Below are 19200 nucleotides of genomic sequence, written 5' to 3' on the forward strand. Positions count from 1 at the left end.
TTGTTTAGTTACCAGTGAAAGCTCAATCTTTAAACCTTTTCAATGAGAAGGCACATTTTTTCTCACCTCTCTTTTGAATCTTTGCATAATGTTGGAAGGCGTGGTGTGTTGCTAAAACACCTGTCACTGCTTTTTAGGGCAATTTTTGACTTCATTTATTTCCCTTCTTTCTGCAATTGCTTTTGCCTAAAAGATAGGTTTTTGTATATTTTCCCTTTGCCGTTTACATTTCGAGGTTCCTTTGTAATAGATTATGTAGCCAAGTTTGTTCTGTTTCTCTCATGGTTTTTCTTTCCTTATTAAGTTCTTTTGAAACTATTCAGCTGATATTTTGTTTAGTATCGACTACTTATATTTTTTCAAAACATCCATCTTAGCAGGGTTACATATTTCCCAAAAACATATAATTAGTGTTTAGTATGTGTCCACTTTGGCGTGTTTTTCCACATTTCAGAAAAGTCAATGTTTCTGTGTTTACATATTCCAACTTGGGGGCTGTAACTGGCCAAAGTACACAATCTAATTTTACTTGCTTAACCTAACAGTGTAATACTCTAATATGACAGAAAAGTATCAAATAGCTCTACATCGCTATAACATTGACGGCTTCTTTCAGACTTTCGGGTTATGCAGTGATTCCCCCAGAAACAGTTACAGCTAATGCTTCGGCAGCTTTTGGGTAATGAACGGACAGGCGTCTTCAAAAACACAGAGATGAAAGAAGGACTCCTCTCAGTCATTGTGCATCCCCCAATCCACACTTCGAGCACCACACTTTTCCATGTCAGTCGGAGTCTCTCATTTTGATGTGTAAGCAATAGATTCGGCATTGATGCTAGTTAAGCAGCATTAAAGGTAAATCGAAAGATAATATAGATTTGTGGGCAGATTTAGCATACAAGAATGCAAGATTGAATTAAAAGGCATATAACAATGTGGTATTCTTAGGTGGGGTTCACACGTGGCTCTTGTGTATTTCAGGTGATGTGAAAGGCGATCTCCTTATTGACATTGGTGCTGGACCCACCGTCTATCAGATCATGTCAGCCTGTGAGCGTTTCACGGAAATCGTTGCAACTGATTTATTGGAACAAAACCATCAAGAGATTAAAAGATGGCTGGAGAACAAGCCGGGGGCGTTTGATTGGACCCTAGCAGGGAAAATGGTTTGTGAAATGGAAGGTGACAGGTAAAACACAAACTGTTTTGTTATTATTATTGTTATTATTATTAATTAGCATTCGTTAACCCCTTAACTGCTGCCGGTCGCAAACGGTCGTCACGAGCACTACCTCCCCAGTGCTGCGCACGACCGTTGGCCGACGGGCCAGCATTCGTTATCCGAACGTTCAGTACTGGGCGCTGAACGTTCGACGCTCTGAGGAGGTTAAGCGCATGGGTACCCTTAGGCCTCCCCGCGCTAGCAACAACAAGCAAATAGAGGTTGGGTGGTTAAGGCAGTTTCTGGAAGAGCCAAGTCTTCAGCTGCTTCCGGAAGGAGAGGTGGTGGGCAGTTGAGTGCAGCTGATGGGGAGAGTGTTCCATAGTCTGGCAGCATTGTAAGAGAAGGTACGGCCCCCTGTACGGGCTCTCTTAATTTCAGGTACCGCTGCCCAAAACAGGCTGGCTGACTGGAGGCATCTTGAAGGGCGATGGAAAGTCATAAGAGAATGATTTATCTTTGGACCTATCCCCCAGAGCATTTCATGTGCTCATAATGATCCTTTTAGAGGCATACAATGGTCAGATGACATTTATTTTTTAGGTCGAGACTGAGCCAGCGCGCAATCGCTGGTCTGCAAAGATCTGTGGTAGTTCAGTATGGGAGAGAAGCATACTAATTTTCTTAAACATTTGTTTTCATATTTTTTTCTGAACTGTTCTGTGCACACAGATTGGGGTGGAAGTGAATGAGTGACTACATCATAACAATAATTCCAAGATTATTGGTGCATAGCCACCCCCAAGTCTTGATGGCAGTGTGGCGGGAGGAGGTGAATAAATGGATGATTACATTGCAATCGTTCTAAGCTCGGCATGGTATAGCCACACCTGGGTCTGAGGGACCTGTGACCACGCAGCCCTGGCTGTCATCAGGGGGGCTGCAGGCTGGAACTTGTCTCAGGGGAGTGACGCATTCTGGCCTCACAGGCTGTCTAATTGCTCTCTATGTCTGTTTTACAATAATACCACACTTGGGATCCAAGGGAGTGATTCCCACAAGAGAACGTATTGCTCCCTATCTAAATATGAAAACTCACTAAAGAAGTGTTCTGCTAAAATGGGGGTTGTGTATTAGGAGCAAACAGAAGGTGTCCTTTCTAAGGATGAGAACCCTCATTCACCCAAGGCAGATGTGCGTCATCATTGGGCTCCCTCCTCACATCGGGGCCGCCAAGTTCCAGATGTGGGCAACGACTCTCCACCTAATGTGGTTGGTGGAGAGGAACTAAGGTATTTTCAGACAAGGGGATGCCACAAAGCACTGTAGGTGGGTGAGGGGCACAGTGCTAAGAAAATTGTGCATAATAAGTTAAAACTATCTCAAGGGCTCAATTTCTTTATTCAGTAGTGTACTTGGGTAGGATTAAAAAGTGAGAGGACTGGAGGTTCAAAACAAATATACCCCCTTAGAGCTCAACACGTGTATGCCTTTGTTAGACTACAATCAGAGTTCATAGGCATTCTTCAGGACCTAATATTTAGTACAAGTCTCTCTGTTAATGTATGCCACACTCATGTTAAACAAGATGGTTATACTGGCCTTAATCACATGCACCCATCAGAAACGTTGGTAGTTAATACACCATCTCCATCTGTAAAAGAAAGAGCATGATATACTTCGCCTACAGTAATTATGTTGCACACAGTGTGTCCCAAAGCACCTTCACAATCCCCCTCTAGACACTTCATAAAACACAGGGTGCATTAGTGAGCAAAAAGGAGAGAACGTTATTAGCTGCTGGAGGGGATAGACTTAGGCTCTCTATGGTCACAACGTACCCCACAGCCAGTTTGGTTCATAGAACTGCAAGAAAATTGAATTAAAAGCAATGGCAGTGTGGAGAAAAGCATCCAAAATCGTACTCTATTGTGTGTTAAAAGGCATCTGCTTCTAAATATATTAAGGAAGATGGACAAAAGGTCAAAATAGACAATCTCCCACTGAACAACATGTGTAATGACAGAAGAGCAAAGAGATGGGCCGCTGGACATGGAGGAAAAGTTTATGCACCTGACCAGAGTCCCCTCTCATCAGTGTGATTAAAAATCTATATCTCTCTGCAAGGTTAAAGGAGCCATCTGTAATTAAGTATCCGTACAGCTCTAATGCAATCAATACACGGATGGGGCACACTAATTTTACCTTGTGAACTTAACCCTTTGGAAAGGTGTAGGAAGAGCTAGGGCACCTAGCCAGCATCGATAGGACGGCAATACGGCTCTGAATCTGAGCCCAGAAACGGCCCAGGAGAGAGTTGGCAAGAAATGCACAAATGGACTGACCTGCCGCAACCCCCCCCCCCCTCCCCCATCTCTCTCTGGACTGGGGCCCGCATGCGCGGCAAGATCAAGGAGGGAGGATTGTAATTCGCTCGGGTCTCGCACTTGAGCAGAGTCAAGTGCTCTGTCTAAACTGCCTCCAACTAGACAAATAATGCAGGTCTAAAGAGTCAGAAAGGCTCCAATCTAACAAACACTTACCTGAGTCCTGAGCCGAGTGTACTTTGTAACGAAGGGTCCTGGCGAGAGGAAGGATCGTCATAGTGCTATCATATTTTAATAGGGTGGACATGACGAGTGATGTCATGTCCAGTAACTAACAGTGCCCGTCACCATGGGATTTGTAGTCCAGGCCGAAGTAGTACTAACCCAGTGCTTTAATTTGCAGCAGCCAAATAACCTCCAAAGTATCTGTGCTCCAATGAGACAGACACACCTGTGACAGTCTCTGAAAAGGTTTCAATACCGAATATGTACAAAACACAAAAGGCGACCCCGACTATGTGCTGCACCTATTAAGGTTTTGGTGGCCTCCAATGTCAGGCACTGCGTGTGAAAGAGAATGTGTGAGGGCCAGGAAGTAAAAGCAATACGTGTGTGAGTTGGGAAGCGCAGGTGTGACTGAGAATGAAAAGTATCCTGTGTTTTGTGAGAAACTAGATGTGACTCAGACAGCATGAGATAGGCTTTTAAGTGTGCGAGGGGCGTAGTAGTTGCATCGGTACACCTCGTCCCACAACCCTCACCACCCAAATGATACACAGACAAGCATGTTGGGAATAAAAAGTTGCAGGTTTATTTGTGATACAAATAACAGAGCGGGTTAACTGACAGGCGACCCCCCTATACCCCGCAACCCCTTGTTGCAGGGCGTCTGAAGTTGAGCCAAGGAAGCGGACACCAGTGGCCCTAGCCGGATGTCGAACCTGGGAGGCACCAACCTCCCACCGGTGGACCTATCGTCCACCTGCCCCACCCTCCAGACAAGGGAGAGTCAACTCACACCTTACCCAGCCAGGCGGGGCGTTATTAGCAAACCCCCGGTTGCTCAGGCTTACAACCGCCCTAAGGACTAACGGGGTGCCGTTGAACCAAGTCCCCAAGAAGGGCCCCTCGGCTTATGTATGACTCAGCACTGTGCATTTCGCACTGGGGCTTCAGGTCCTGTTCCTGTGCCTGTCCTGCATAGGGGGGGTCGCCTTGTACCTTTTCCACAGCCCTGGGCATGGCACCCGCTGCGCCCAGAGCCCCCACTACCTAGCCCCTAGTTCTCTCTTATCTACATCCGGGTGTTTCTAGCACCTCCCCCAAGTCTAATAGGAAAATCGCCATGCCCACTTTGGACAAATGTACCCCATCAGATTCCCAGCAACCAATGGATTTGGCGTGTAGCAAGCCTTGCCTGATGAAACCTACCCCTCTCTGTTCGCTGAATTTGCGCATTGCTGCGTTGACGCGCCTGCGAGTGACTTCTAATGCCTCCTGTGATATTGCTCCATGCCAGATTGGTCTAGGGGAGATTTCTGACCAATATATGTTGACTGTCCTAATTCGCCGCTCAAGATGCTCAAATCTTTCCTCATTGCGTCTAACAAACACCTCTTGCCTAACGCCACCAGGTCGTTCCCCCCAAGGTGCACCGCCATGATGTTTGGCTTTTGCCTGTGTTCCTTCAATAATCTACGCAGCGTCCCTATCAGTGCTGCCCAGTGCATCCCAGGGAAGCCGAACCACGATATATTTGTGTTGTTAAAACCATGCTTCCAGGTGTTGGCCTTCACCCATCTCGCCAGTCTCGTGACATAAGAGTGCCCCATCACCCATACCTCTGTCCCTGCAATAAAACACAGTATGTTGAAAATTGTTTATTGACACACTTAAAAGCACTGCAACGTCAAACACACACCGCTTGGCTACTAATTATGAACCATAATGTCTTACTCTTGTCCTGGCTTACAGGTTATATACATTATTTACACGTCATTAACCACATGTCTGCTCACAGGGCGTATTACGCTCAATGGTCTCACATACCTCCTGTAGCAGTTGGATTCCCAACGACCCACTTTTTTAATTGCTTCGGCTGGGAGACCTACCCTAAAGGCCGTGGTAGCCGCACCTATCCTGAAGGAATGTGAACTAAACTTGGCACCGTTTGTAGTGTACCCTGCCAAGAATAAGCACCCTTGCATCACATGGTCCACCTGATACTTTGTGACCGGGGAACCGTCACAGTGGATAAGTAGTATCCCGTCTGCATGAGGGCGGCGGGACAGGAACGTGGCCAGCAGAGCCACCGGGCAGTAATTGTCGTTACCCAAGCGCTGTAATGTAATGTTCCTACCCTTGCCTGACTGGTCTGTCTTGGAGGCTTGTAGAAGGATCTCGACTGACTCCGCTGTTGAACGCACGTCCCTGACCGAGATGGCCCTGGAGTTGATCTCTTTTTTGGACCGAGCCACTAGCTCACCTATCCTAAATGCTCCGAAGAAAGCAAGGCTAAACGTCACTGCAAAGAGGGCTGCCTCATAAGCGGAATGTGTAACAGTAGGCAAGGCGTCTATCATGTTCTTTAAAGTGTCATAATCTATGGGGGTCCTCTGATCTACCACTTTGGGCATCACTCTCGCCCACCCTTTGAGTGCCGCCCTTGTTGGAAATAACGTCGTGGGGTCCTTCTGACCTAACAGACGAGCATGGTGCCCGATAGCAGACAAATGCCCCGCCATCCATGAGTGGCTCTTCCCCTCATCCTTCGCCCAAACCATGAATGCCTGCACTTTTTCCACTTGTCTCGAGGCCTCCCGCTCCCATGGGCCCATGATTTCACAGAATGTCTTTACACAAGTCTGGTATCTCCTCATCGTTCTAGGTGCCAATGACATCTCGCCTAATTCTCTGATGCGCTGCGCCACCGCAGCAGATGCCAAAGCCGAGCCGGGAAAGGCGTCATCTCTTCCCTCGCCCATGGCCACGCCTCTCGGAACCGCTGCCAATGGAAACGTGAAAGTGCGTCAGCAGCCGTGTTTTGAGCTCCCGGCATGTGCTTAGCCTTGCATTCCACATTATTGTATAAACAGACTTTGACCAGCTCCCTGAGTTAACATAACACAAGTGCACAAGAGGCCGACTGGGTATTGATGGCTAGGACTACCGCCATATTATCTGACCATAGAACCACTCTTTTCGCAGACAGCAAGGCAGGCCAAAGGTGGAAAGCCACAACGATTGGGAACAGTTCTAAAACTGTTATGTTAGAGGTGATCTTTTTCTTCCTCCAAGCATTGGGCCACCCCGCCGCGCACCAGTCTTTGTCGAGAATTGCCCCAAAGCCATCCCTACCTGACGCGTCAGTAAACAACGTCAGCTCCTGGCTGCTGGTCCAGGGTTCCCTCCATATCACTGATCCATTAAAGTGCTCAAGGAAGTCCCCCCACACCTTAAGGTCCTCCTTGACCCCAAAACTCAACCTCACTTGATGGTGCTTACGCTTAATCTTTGCTGCTCTCCTGGCAAACCTGCACACAAATGCCCTACCCGCTGGAATCACTTTTGTGGCGAAGCTTAGTCTCCCATGCAGGCTTTGAATGTCGTCTAATGACACCTTGTCCTGCCCTAGCACCTGTTTTATTTGTGCTGCTAGCTCTGAAACCTTGTCTGCTGGGAGCCTGGCCTCACCTGTTAACGTGTCAATTTCAATACCTAAGAAAACTAACGCCTGCGCAGGACCCACGGTCTTCCCAGGAGCCAGTGGCACTCCAAGATACTTACAGCCTGATTCATCATTGGGCCGTTTTGCGAGTCTGAAATAGCGATTCATAAGGAATCGTTATTCCAGACTCGCAAAACGGTATTCATGTAGGAATCGCAAAAAAATATGCGATTCCTACACATTCCTTATTTGCGATTAGCAAATTGCTAATCGCAAATAAGGAAAAACTCCCCATTCATTCCTATGGGCCAAAAGGCCCATAGGAATGAATGGGGAGTATTCCTTATTTGCGATTAGCAATTTGCTAATCGCAAATAAGATAGCGATTTGAAGGGTGCCAGGGGTGTCCAAAGGACACCCTGTAGCACCCCTCATATGCACATTTGAACAGGTGTTGCGCACACACATGTCCAAAGGACATGTGTGTGTGTAACATGCGAAAGAAAAAAATGCACTAAAGTGCTTTTTACTCTTTTTTCGCAATTTACCACCAAGTCAGACTTGGTGGTAAATTGCGACCAAATATTGCGATTTTGCAATTTCTAAATGGTTGATGAATTGCATTTAAGGAATCTCTATTAGAGATTCCTTAAATCCAATTCCTCGCAAATATGCGATTTCGGTAATAGCGATTTTTGCATTTGGGATGATGAATCCCAAATGCAAAAATCGCACTCGCAAAGTGCCAGATTCTCAGAATCTGGCCCTTTGCAAGCGCAATTACCTTTGATGAATCAGGCTGCCTGTCATTCTTTGAAATTTCGCCAGCGCCTCTGCACATTCAGCTGTCTCTGCCTTGCCCACAAACAGGAAGTCATCCAGATAATGGGTTACGCCCTGTAATCCCTCAATGTCTTGAAGTACCCATTGCAAGAAGGTGCTGAAGGCTTCGAAGAATGCGCAGGAGATGGAGCAACCCATGGGCATGCATCTATCGTAGTAATATTCATTGCCCAGCCTGAAGCCCAGTAAGTTCTGGCTGCTAGGGTGCACTGGCAGGAGGCGAAAAGCAGACTCAATATCCGCTTATGCCAACCAGGCCCCTTTCCCAGCTCTCCGCACGAGGTCCATGGCCACATCAAATGAACAATACGAGACAGAGCATACCCCTTCCTCCAGATTGTGATTTACTGACTCTCCGTCTGGGTAGGACAGATGGTGGATCAGCCTAAATGTCCCTGGCTCTTTCTCCGGTACTATCCCCAGTGGGGATACCACAAAGTTGTCTAGTGGTGGTTGCGGGAATGGACCAGCAACCCTCCCCAGCTCGAGTTCCTTGCCAACTTTGGCTCTCATTACCTCAGGATTGTCCCTTGCGGATTTCAAATTGTCTGTATCCCTAGCGACAGGAACCCCTACATACGGTATGACAAAACCCTCAGCAAAACCCCCCAGGAGCAATCTCCCGTCAATTCTGTTCGGGTATTTGTTCAGCAGTGGCACCATTCGCTCTAGCTCTATCGGCAAGGGCCCTTTCACTGCGCCTCGCTCTAGCGGATCTGAAATCAACTCTTGGGTATTACAGGCAGGGCTTGTCTTGTTAAGGCTCAGGGTGCCGGTGGGGGGGGGGGGGCAGGAGCAAGGGGGGGACTTAATTGTGCTAGGGGTGTGGGTGAGTTACTTGTTCTGCCAGGACCCACCTCTCCCTCCCAGATAACTACCTTGCTTTTGCCCTTTGTTTGACCTACACGTTCCCACTTGGTGCTGCCCTCCACAATTGCTACACGTATGAGCGAATTTGCAGGATCTCCCCATATGGCAATGGCCACCGTTGAATAATCTGCAGGACCCTGGAGATGACTTCCCGCTTCCCCTCTTTTGACCTCTCCCCCTCTGGCCCCCTCGAAAGGGCGGCATCCTCTGTTCTGTCTGGGCCACAGTGTTGCTTTTGTCATTAGACCCCACCTGTGTTTCTTGCACTTTACTGTTTGTAGTTACCCCTTGGAGCGCCCTGGACCCCATATGGTCCATCCACAGCTGCACCTCTTTATGATCCCAACGCATCTTGGGAGATCTAGACATTTTCTTCCTGAACTCCCTATCGTATTCTAACCAACCTACGCCTCCCCACTTCTTTGCTTCCTTATGGATGAGCCTCCCATATTGCACTAATGCTGGTCCTTGGTCGCTAAACTTCTCCATAATTACAGAGGACAGTATAGCAAAGGCTTCCAACCAGTTGTCAATGCTTTTTTCCGGCCAGGGCTGAAATGTCACTTTCTTTTCATCTTCTTTGAACCCTGCCTTGCGTACATCTGCCCCTTGCTGACCCAGCATGAGTAAAGAGAAAATATCTATAAATTCTCTCTTCCATATTAATTTCTTAGCTGCCTGCGGGACCTCCCAGGATAAGCAGGAACGACCTGATAGTAAAGGGGTGTCGAATTGCACTTCCTCCTCGCCTGGCAGCGCTGGAGAAGGGGCTGGCAGCGTTGGAGCAGGCACTGCTGAGTTGGAGGGGAGGGGCGCTGGCACAGCAGGGGGCGGGAACACCGGGCTCGTAGGCTGCGGCGCCGGAGGTGTGGGCAATGCCGGAGTAGCAGATGGTATAATGTGTGGTACTGGGAGGGCAGCAGGTAGTGCTGGACCGGGCCCCGGAGGTGCAGTTGGGAGGTTGGATAAGTCGGTACCCTCTTGCCCTCCCCCAGCAGCTCCCGATGCGCCAGGAACAACATCTCCGCTTCCCTACACATTGGATGGTCGTACCCCACCATTGGGCCCAGGCAACACACTCTCCCTCATCTCCCTCATGAATAATTCCAATGTGGACATGATCTTACCCAGATCGCTTCTAGTAGCGTACTCCATTGCTGGTTGCCCGTTAGCAGGCAAGTTTGATGGGCCAGGCAACTCCTGGACCCTTGCCGACAAGTTTGAGCTGCTCGGGACATCGTGAACTACTGCGACCGTGGTGTTAACACTGCCCTTCTTTTTAGAGGGCGGCGGAAAGTCTTTGTTCGTAGGCACCTTAACCCTTTTGGACGCTCTAACGTGTCCCGCACTACTTGTGTCCTCCTCATCGACAGCAATAATGTCATTGTTCACACAAGGGTTCGCCGTGTTGCCCTTAAGTAGATTAGTAGCCCAAGCTACACCGTTCGTCTCGACTAACTGTAGGAAGATCGCTGCATGTGCCGCTTGAGCTCCCGAAACCGCCGTCCTTGCTCCTGTACCATCCGGTCTCAATTCTGACATCTTGTTAGGTCTCACTTCCTGCAAGAAAAAACGTCGTGACTACTGATCTAATTCCCCTCATGTATCCATATCCTTACTCTAAAATTGCATTCTCTTGATCCTTCTAATACTTACTTTGAAACCCCGAACTGTTAGAACGAAGGGGGGGGGGAGGGGGCTGAGACCACCCTATTCCACGAATACGTTGCAGCGACGCCTGTCAAGTGCTGCGGTCCTGTATAGATTGATATAAACACCATTCTGGATTAGCCCCAACCCTTTTCTTTGACCAACCGGAGACCTGGAGGGCCAGACCCCAGCCCCGGTCCCTGGCCCAACCCACTGTCACCCACTGTCCCCCCTACCGTGGACCCAGGGGGACCAGACCATGAACACTGGCCCCCCGGCTGCGTTGCCCGTACCCCTTCAATGGCCAACCCCCCACCTTAGTTCTTACCTTCCACTTGAGGGGAGGCACTGTACTCCCGTCGCGTTATGTCGCAATCTTTAATTACCTAGAATTGGGGGTGTCGTAATTGGCATGGCCGCGTTAGCGATTAACTGAACCTACACGTTGTCCTCCTTAAATTGGCTATATATGAAAACGCCATTTTGAATGTTGCGGCGGCCATCTTAGACCATAAGCAGCCTCGTGGCCGGCGTGCCCTTTAGTCCGTTGTCCGTTCCACTGACCACTTCAGTCTGCCCAGCAACAGGCTATTTTTAGTACTGGTCAAGCCACACATGCGCAGTTCACACTGACCAGTCGTTCCTCAGGAATGTGCCGCAAACTGACCAGTGGGTTAGAAACCCTCCAATGAGCTGGCAGTATTCCAAAATATGTCCTTATATGTACATAATGTTCTGTAACTTTGTGCCGCGTGTACGTTTTATTACCTGTAGAATCATATAAAAGAAAGGGTCACACCGATGTTCGGGGTGATACCTCTTGCATTACCGAAGGGTGCTGTTTGAGTGTACCACCACCCCATGGGGTCTTAATAAACTTGTTCTTTGACTTTTACAGTTTCCGTGCCAACAGTTCTTGAATGTAAGTGGGTTATCTTCGGAACATGTAGGCCTTGGGAACCCTGATTACTTCAAATTGGCGACCACGAAGGGACTCATCGGCGACTCGGATGCCCGAAGGAGAGGTCGTGACGAAGGCTTGGAAACTCGCCATGGACGCGCGCTGCCACGAGTGACCCGAGTCTTGGCTGCCACAGTGTTTTTTCCTTTCCTTCCGATCTGACCTTCCAGGTGGCGCCGGTCTCCGACTGAGTTTTCGAGTGTCCGCATCGCTGAGAAAGTGCCGTTTGGCTGATTTGGTTTACAAGACCTTGGCAGTTGGAATCTGGACATTTGAGAATTTGGGTAAGCTTTGTGTTCGGTAAGGTAGTCTTCGGACGCTTACTGAAGTTCTATGATTTGTGTTCGGTAAGGTAGTCTTCGGACGCTTACTGAAATTCTGTGATTTGTGATCGGTAAGGTAGTCCTCGGACGCTTGCCGAAGTCCTATGTTTTGATTTGAGTTAGCTAACATTGTGATTTTGTGATCTTTGAACTTATATGTGTAGTGCACTTCACATAGGCAGGCATGTAGAGATGTTTCTCTAACTTTCTTTTTTCCTCTGAGCGGCACAGTTGTGTGAAGTACTGTAAGTGCCATTTTATACGGTGTCACGCTTTCGTGATACTTTTTGAACATGCCTGTTTTCAGCACACTCCGAGGGATGTGCTGTCTTGGAGAGGGTACCTCAATTAGGTTAGCGGAAGCACAGCCGGCTCCCCCAGAGGGAACACCAAATCGTGAGATGTACATCAAACATGGCCTTCCCCCTATTATGTACAGTAAATTATGGCATAAGTACACAAAGGCCGATTCCGAATTGCAATGGCCTCTACATGGGTCGTTCGATTTACGTAAAGTACAGTTTGTAGAGCAATGTTTGTTTCAGCGCAGGTCTAGACAAAACATGTTTGATTGTGTGCGAATGTGGGAGAAAGCGGTGCGTGAGCGAATGAAGCGTGAGGTTGCCTTGGCGGACAAAGAGCAGCGCAAGGCTGCTCGGGATAAGGCTTTACAGCTTGAGGAAAAAGAGGCTCAGGAGAAGAAAGATAGGGAGGAACGGGAACGTAAATTGCAGACGACTGGTCAATTTCCTATCCGCCGACCACTTTATCCTGTCCTTAATAATGAAATTGATGATTTTTCTTTGTTAGATCGGTCACCGCCTCCGTATGTTTCGCCGACGGCTCCAGCTGGGGATTCAGAGGACGATGGACAGGATAAGTCAGATCAGAAGGGTGTATCCGCTCTCAGGTTTACTGCGGCGAGGTCCGCTCATTTACGTAGTTGGGCTCGTAAAGTGAATAAGAATTGTGTTACTCAGGATCAATTGATTACGGAAAAGAGGGCGTGGTCGGATCTTGAATTAATGTATTTTCTGTCTAGTTTGGCGGATGAAGTTGTTGCCGCGTATCGGGAACTTTCAGACACGTTAGAATCTAAATCATTGTCCGTGTATCGTGAGAATTTGGTTAAAGGTGTATTTGATCTTGCAGATGTTGACGACTTATTCAAGCAACTGATCCAGCTGCGAGACGAGACAACCGGATTGTGGGAGGAGCGGAAAAGGAGGCAAAAGGAGTCCGAATCGGAGAATAATGGGCAGATTAAGGAGTGTTCTCTCCGTGGTTCAGATAAGAGTTCTGCACTGCATGTTATGCCTATGCGTGAAGCCGCACCTTTGTATGTCCCACCTAAAGGGGAAGGTACAGACGATGATAAATCATCAAAGGATGCGAAAGGGTATTTTGTGTATAATTGGGTATATACGCCTTGGAATAGAGCAGATGTTATGGCGTTGAAAAATTCTTTACCTGATCTTCGAAAAAACCCGGCGGCATTTTATGAAGGGGTGGAAGGGGCTATTTCGTCTTGTGTGATGACTCTTGTGGATATAGATTTGTTCTTTGGGCTAATTCTGCCACCTGATATGTGGCGGCAAATTCGTAAAAATAATGATGAAACGATATTGGGGGGCACATGGAAAGAAATTAATACTGCAGATTTAGACAGGGAACCAGCATGTAAGCCTTGTCAGTTAATTCTAGATCTCCCGGCAGCTATTCTGACTAAATTAAAGACGCTTGTTCCCTCTAAAAAGATTGATTGGACTATGTTGACGTCGTGCAAACAGAAACCCGATGAAACGGTCTCAGATTTCTTTACACGCTTTGAGGAGGCATTTCATGATTACAGTGGTCAATCTTTGACAGACGATACGGGTCGGCATTTGTTTGTAGATAAGTATGTGGCTAATCTCCTACCGGAGATTGCGAAACGATTGAAGTCGAGTGAAAGTTCCTGGGCCACGGCGACCCCTGCGTCCTTGTTAACTATGGCTCAGTATTATGAGCGGCAGGAATTGGAGGCTAAAGAAAGTGTAGAGAAAAAGGCGAAGGAATTGAAAACGAAGGTGATGTTGGCGCAGGTTCGGGGAACACAGGGTAGAGGGAATGATAGAGGTAGACGGGGTGGAGGAAATACGTCGTATGGTCGTACGGACATAGCGGAGGATCAGTGTGCTTATTGTAAGAAGTTTGGGCATTGGGCCGAAGATTGTCCGGGACTTCGTGAGCAGCGTAGTCAGTGTGGTCGAGGAGGTGGAAGGTCAAGAGGAGGTTATACGGGAGTGAGAGGTGGCGGAGGTGATCGTGGAAAGGTTGAAGAGAGGGGCCGTGGCCAGGATGAACGAAATACGTTTGATAGGCGGAATCAATATCAGATTTCGGAGGGAGAAAATGTGGAACACCAGGATTATGTGCATGCATAGGACTGCGTAGGATGGGGTAAGGAATCAGTTGAAGTGCCGGTAGATCAGCAGGGTCCATATGTAACAGCAGGCATTCTGGGTTCTACTGATCAATTTCTAGTCGACACAGGAGCTACGCGTAGCGCTTTGTCAAAAAACTTGGTTCCGAGGGCTCCCCTGTCTGGCGAAATGATTACATGTGTAGGGTTTGATGGCACACCCTCCCCCAGCCCATTGTCCAAGCCCCTTGCACTCTGTCTTGACAAATACTTCAGTTTTGGTCAGTTTTTGCTATCGCCCCATACCCCAGACAATATCCTGGGTATTGACTTGCTTAAATATTTTCGAGCAACAATACGTTGCGCTCCGGAGGGAGTGCGGGTTATCCTAAATGACAATTATCCTGACCCCGACAGGGTTTATGCTATTTCTGATATTTCGGCTTTGGCCTCTCTACCGCACACGTTATGGGCGACCTCAGATACGGATGTGGGAGAGATGCGCATTCCACCGATACACATTACTGTTAAGGAGGGGGCCCCTCTACCACGAGTGCCACAATATAAGATCTCGAGAGAAGGTGAAATTGCATTGGCACATATTGTTCAGGATTTGATTTCCGCAGGGGTTGTGGAGGAGGTCCCTTTTAATGTTTGCAACAGCCCTATTCTCCTGATCCTTAAGAGAGATACTGACGGCAAGATCTATCGATTTATTATTGATTTGCGAGAAATCAACAAAATTGTCGTTCCCCAATACCCGGTGGTGTCCGATATTACGACCTTGCTTACCTTGGTTCCACCAACGGCCACCACGTTTAGTGTCATTGATTTAAAGAATGCGTTCTTTTCCATCCCTGTTCATCCTGATAGCAGATGCCTGTTTGGCTTTACGCTCAATAATAAATCGTATAGATTTTGTCGTGTTCCCCAGGGATATACTGAAAGTCCTAGTATCTATAGCCAGGCTTTGAAAAGGCAGCTGGACTCCTTTCAATTGCAGTCTGGCGTTGCTCTCATCCAGTACGTGGATGACCTTTTACTTGCCGCTGACTCTTATGCTCAATGTGAACAAAGTACACTTGCGTTGCTTTCCTTTCTGGCACAGAACAATCATAAGGTTTCGAAGAAAAAGCTTCAATACTGTAGACCTCAGGTGACCTACCTCGGTCATCTGTTGTCTAAGGAGGGGCGTGCATTAACATCTGATCGAATTCAAGCAATTTTGGACACACCAGTCCCCCGCACGCAGAGAGATGTGCGTGCCTTCATAGGGTTGACGTCTTTCTGTAGACAATGGATCATGGGGATTTCACATATCATAAAACCTTTGCTAGCGTTACTGTCCAAAGCTACACCAATGCCCCTTGAGTGGACAGATGAATGTCAGAAGGCTTTTGAACAGTTGAGGCAGGCCCTTTGTTCCGCACCCGTGTTAGGCACACCAGACTACACAAAACTTTTCACATTGTATGTGCACGAGAATGATGGGTGCGCGTTGTCAGTATTAGTGCAATTACACGGGGATAAACAGAGACCATGTGCATACTTCTCTGCCGTTCTGGATCCTGTAGCACGAGGGTTGCCTGGGTGTTTTCGAGCGGTAGCAGCAACAGCAGTGGCCATACGACAGAGTGAGGGAATAGTGTTATCACACAAACTGTTGGTGTTAGTTCCTCATGCAGTAGATGCCCTGCTAAACCAAACAAAGACCCAATACCTTACGAGTGCACGGCTAACAGGATATGAGTTGACACTTTTGGCGCCACATATTACACTGAAAAGATGCGCTACTTTGAACCCTGCCACTTTATTGCCCTATCCGGCCGAGGAGGGTCAGGAAGAAAAACATCATGATTGTGTTTTCCTGACCGAGGAACAGACAAAGGGTCGTGTCGACTTACAGGATGTCCCACTTCCAGATGTGGATGGGGAACTGTGGGTCGATGGATCGTGTTTAAGGCTGCCAGATGGTACGACTTCCGCAGCCTATGCGATCACGACACTTAAGACAGTGGTAGAAACAGCTAGGATACCACAAAAATCGGCTCAGGCAGCAGAACTGATAGCCTTAACAAGAGCCTGCGAATTGAGTGCTGGTCTATGTGTGAACATATACACGGACAGCCGGTACGCCTTTGGAGTGGCACATGACTTTGGGCTACTCTGGAGAGAACGTGGGTTTTTGACATCTCACGGAGAGCACATTATGCACGGAGAGCTAGTGCGTGATCTCCTAAATGCGCTGCTTGGCCCAAAGAAAGTAGCGATAGTGAAGTGCAGTGCCCACAAAAAGATTACGGATAAAGTGGGCCAAGGAAATGCCTTTGCAGACAGCATAGCAAGACAAACGGCTATGTCCCGAACTAGCTCCCCCATGTATGTGGTACAATCGCAGGCTGAGCGATGGAGTGATGCTAGAGCAGAAATATTGGACATTCAAAAATCAGCCACTGAATCTGAACTTGCGGCATGGGCAGCAGATGGGGTACTAGATGACGAGGGTTGTTGGAGAAGCAAAGACATGGAGAAGTGGAAATTGCCTGCGGCTTACATGCAGGCGATGGTCCAGATGACACATGGACTGGCGCATGTCGGAGCTCTTGCAATCACTCGGCTCTTAACACGAGTTTGGGAACATCCCGAGATTGCTAATACTGCGAAGAGAGTAGTGCAGACCTGCCTGGTTTGTTTACAACACAATCCTGGAAAGGGGACCCATACTCCGAAAGGAGGGTTCGTTCCACCTTCTGCACCATTTGAGGTACTCCAAATGGATTACATCCAACTTGAGCGCTGCAACAACCTGAAGTACGTCCTAGTGGTGGTATGTGCTTTTAGCAAATGGGTTGAGGCCTACCCCACGAAAGACAATACGGCCTTGACAACAGCTAAGGTGTTGCTTAAGGAATTCTTTCCTCGCTTTGGAGTTTGCAAATTTCTGTGGAGCGATAATGGGCCTCATTTTGTTGGAAAGATTGTGGAATATGTACTGAAGGGGTTAGGGATTCAGCAGAAGTTCCACGCTGTATTCCACCCTCAGTCGGCAGGTTTGGTCGAGCGGTACAATGCTACGTTGAAACTGAAACTGGCCAAAATTGTGGCGTCTACATCATTAAAGTGGCCAGATGCTTTGCCGCTAGCGCTACTCTCTCTTAGATCAGTACCCCATTCACGAACTAGCCTTACGCCTTATGAAGTGGTGTTTGGGCGCCCCATGAATATCTGGGGGTGCCCAAGCCGCGATTAATACATGATGTGCCTTGTGTTATGATGAACGACTATCTGGCACGATTAACAAATGATTTACTCTCTATTCATCAACAGGTTCGAGAAGCGCTCCCTGACAACTCTACTGGAGAAGGCCATGATCTCCGTCCTGGGGACTACGTTATGATTCGTTCGTTTGAGAGAGCAAGCAGTTTGGAGCCCAGGTGGAAAGGCCCTGAACAGGTCCTCCTTGCAACCCGAACCGCTGTACGAGTGACCAACAGGAAGCGGTGGGTGCATTCGACACACTGTCACCGTGTCTCTCCGGATCTGGTGACTCCTGCTGCGCTGACTGACTACAAAGAGATCTTGGAGAAAGAAAAGAGCCCAGCTGTGACGTCGGCCGAAGTTGAGGGAGCCTTCCCGGACCACGCTGTTGCCGGACGAGAGCGCTACAACTTGCGCCCTCGATAAGAAGATTTTTTTTGTTGTTGCCTTTTTATGACTGGTTGGTTACCGCTCCAGGTTTGTGAAACGGAAACCGGGAATTCCAAGGGGGGGGGATCAGTTCTGCCAGTGTAGCGACACCCATCTTGGCCCGGAGAAGAAAACAACGGCTACCTCGGAGTTCAGCACCGCATTTTTCCTTTTTTAGGTATACACGCACGTGTATCTGAGACTTTGCGAGCAATTTGTGTTATTTGAGACTTTGCACGAACATTTTTGAACTATGGCATCAACGGCATCACGAGATAAAAGAGTATTGGGTGCCTTTCTTTTTGTCTTGACTATTGTGGTGATAGCTGTTATAGCATGGGTAGTCGAACTCGTGGTGCCTGTACGTGAACATTTGCTGCCGACTACCCCGGCTCCGTCTGAACATTTCCACTTTACATTACCTTTTCATGAAGAACGACATAGGCAAACGTATCTAAATAATAGTTTCATTCAGATTCTTCACCACACACATAACATGACCAATACCTCAAATTGCTGGGTGTGTGGGATGCTGCCAGGGCACCAAAAGAGAGGGGGCACCCCACTTATTCCGCTCCTGTTCTCACATAATGGATCATGTAACGCCTGGTACACCCTCCTTTTTACTTTGAGATGGCCAACCAAAGGGGGGGTGCTTTTCCGTTTGAATAAAGTATGCTTTCATGACAAGGATGGGTTTCCACGGGCTGAGGGTACTCGATTTGAATGGGAGGAGTACAGGCCCGATAATGTGTCTGCCCCACGTGTGTACAGCAACCAGAGGAATATTAATGTATCCAGCGCACATGTCATTAATGTCATTGCTACAAAAGCCGATTTATGTATCAGAAATAAGGGTTCGATTGCAGTGGGGAAAAGCGAATGTAATACTACTCTCACTTTTGATAGCCCGAATGGCATCTCATTTGTTGCATCACGGAATACGTATTTTATTTGTGGAACGAAGGGTTACCATCAGCTTCCATTGGGGTGGTTGGGCACGTGCTACGTATCATTTGTGTTACCTCCTGTATTCATTGCCCCACCAATGTATCACAATGATTACACTTTATACCACGATTTCGTCTTGAATAGGGTTAAGCGAACTGTTGTTTTGGATGACATTGACCAGACCGACACCGCTTTGCAACAGTATGTGGACTTTAATTTGGGACTATTCTCCTTTGTGGGGGCTGCACTGAACAGCCGGAAAATAAGACGACTGACACGTGTTGTCGAGGCTGTAGCAAATGACACTGCCATTGCCTTGGGAAACATCACTGAGGAACTACAGATTTCTAGAATT

The 19200-nt window shown here is 48.0% G+C and overlaps 1 protein-coding gene across 1 annotated transcript in view; it reads left to right on the forward strand.

Annotated features, from left to right (window-relative positions):
• LOC147732852 (indolethylamine N-methyltransferase-like) overlaps positions 1 to 19200 on the forward strand; it is a 50307-nt gene that overhangs the window by 691 nt on the left and 30416 nt on the right. The window contains exon 2 of the mRNA XM_086957397.1: positions 982 to 1189. Within this exon, the coding sequence (XP_086813523.1) occupies positions 982 to 1189 (208 nt within the window). The remainder of the gene's footprint in view (positions 1 to 981; positions 1190 to 19200) is intronic.

The sequence above is a fragment of the Lissotriton vulgaris genome, chromosome 2_1 (assembly GCF_964263255.1).
Source record: "Lissotriton vulgaris chromosome 2_1, aLisVul1.2, whole genome shotgun sequence".
Classification (NCBI taxonomy): Eukaryota; Metazoa; Chordata; class Amphibia; order Caudata; family Salamandridae; genus Lissotriton; species Lissotriton vulgaris.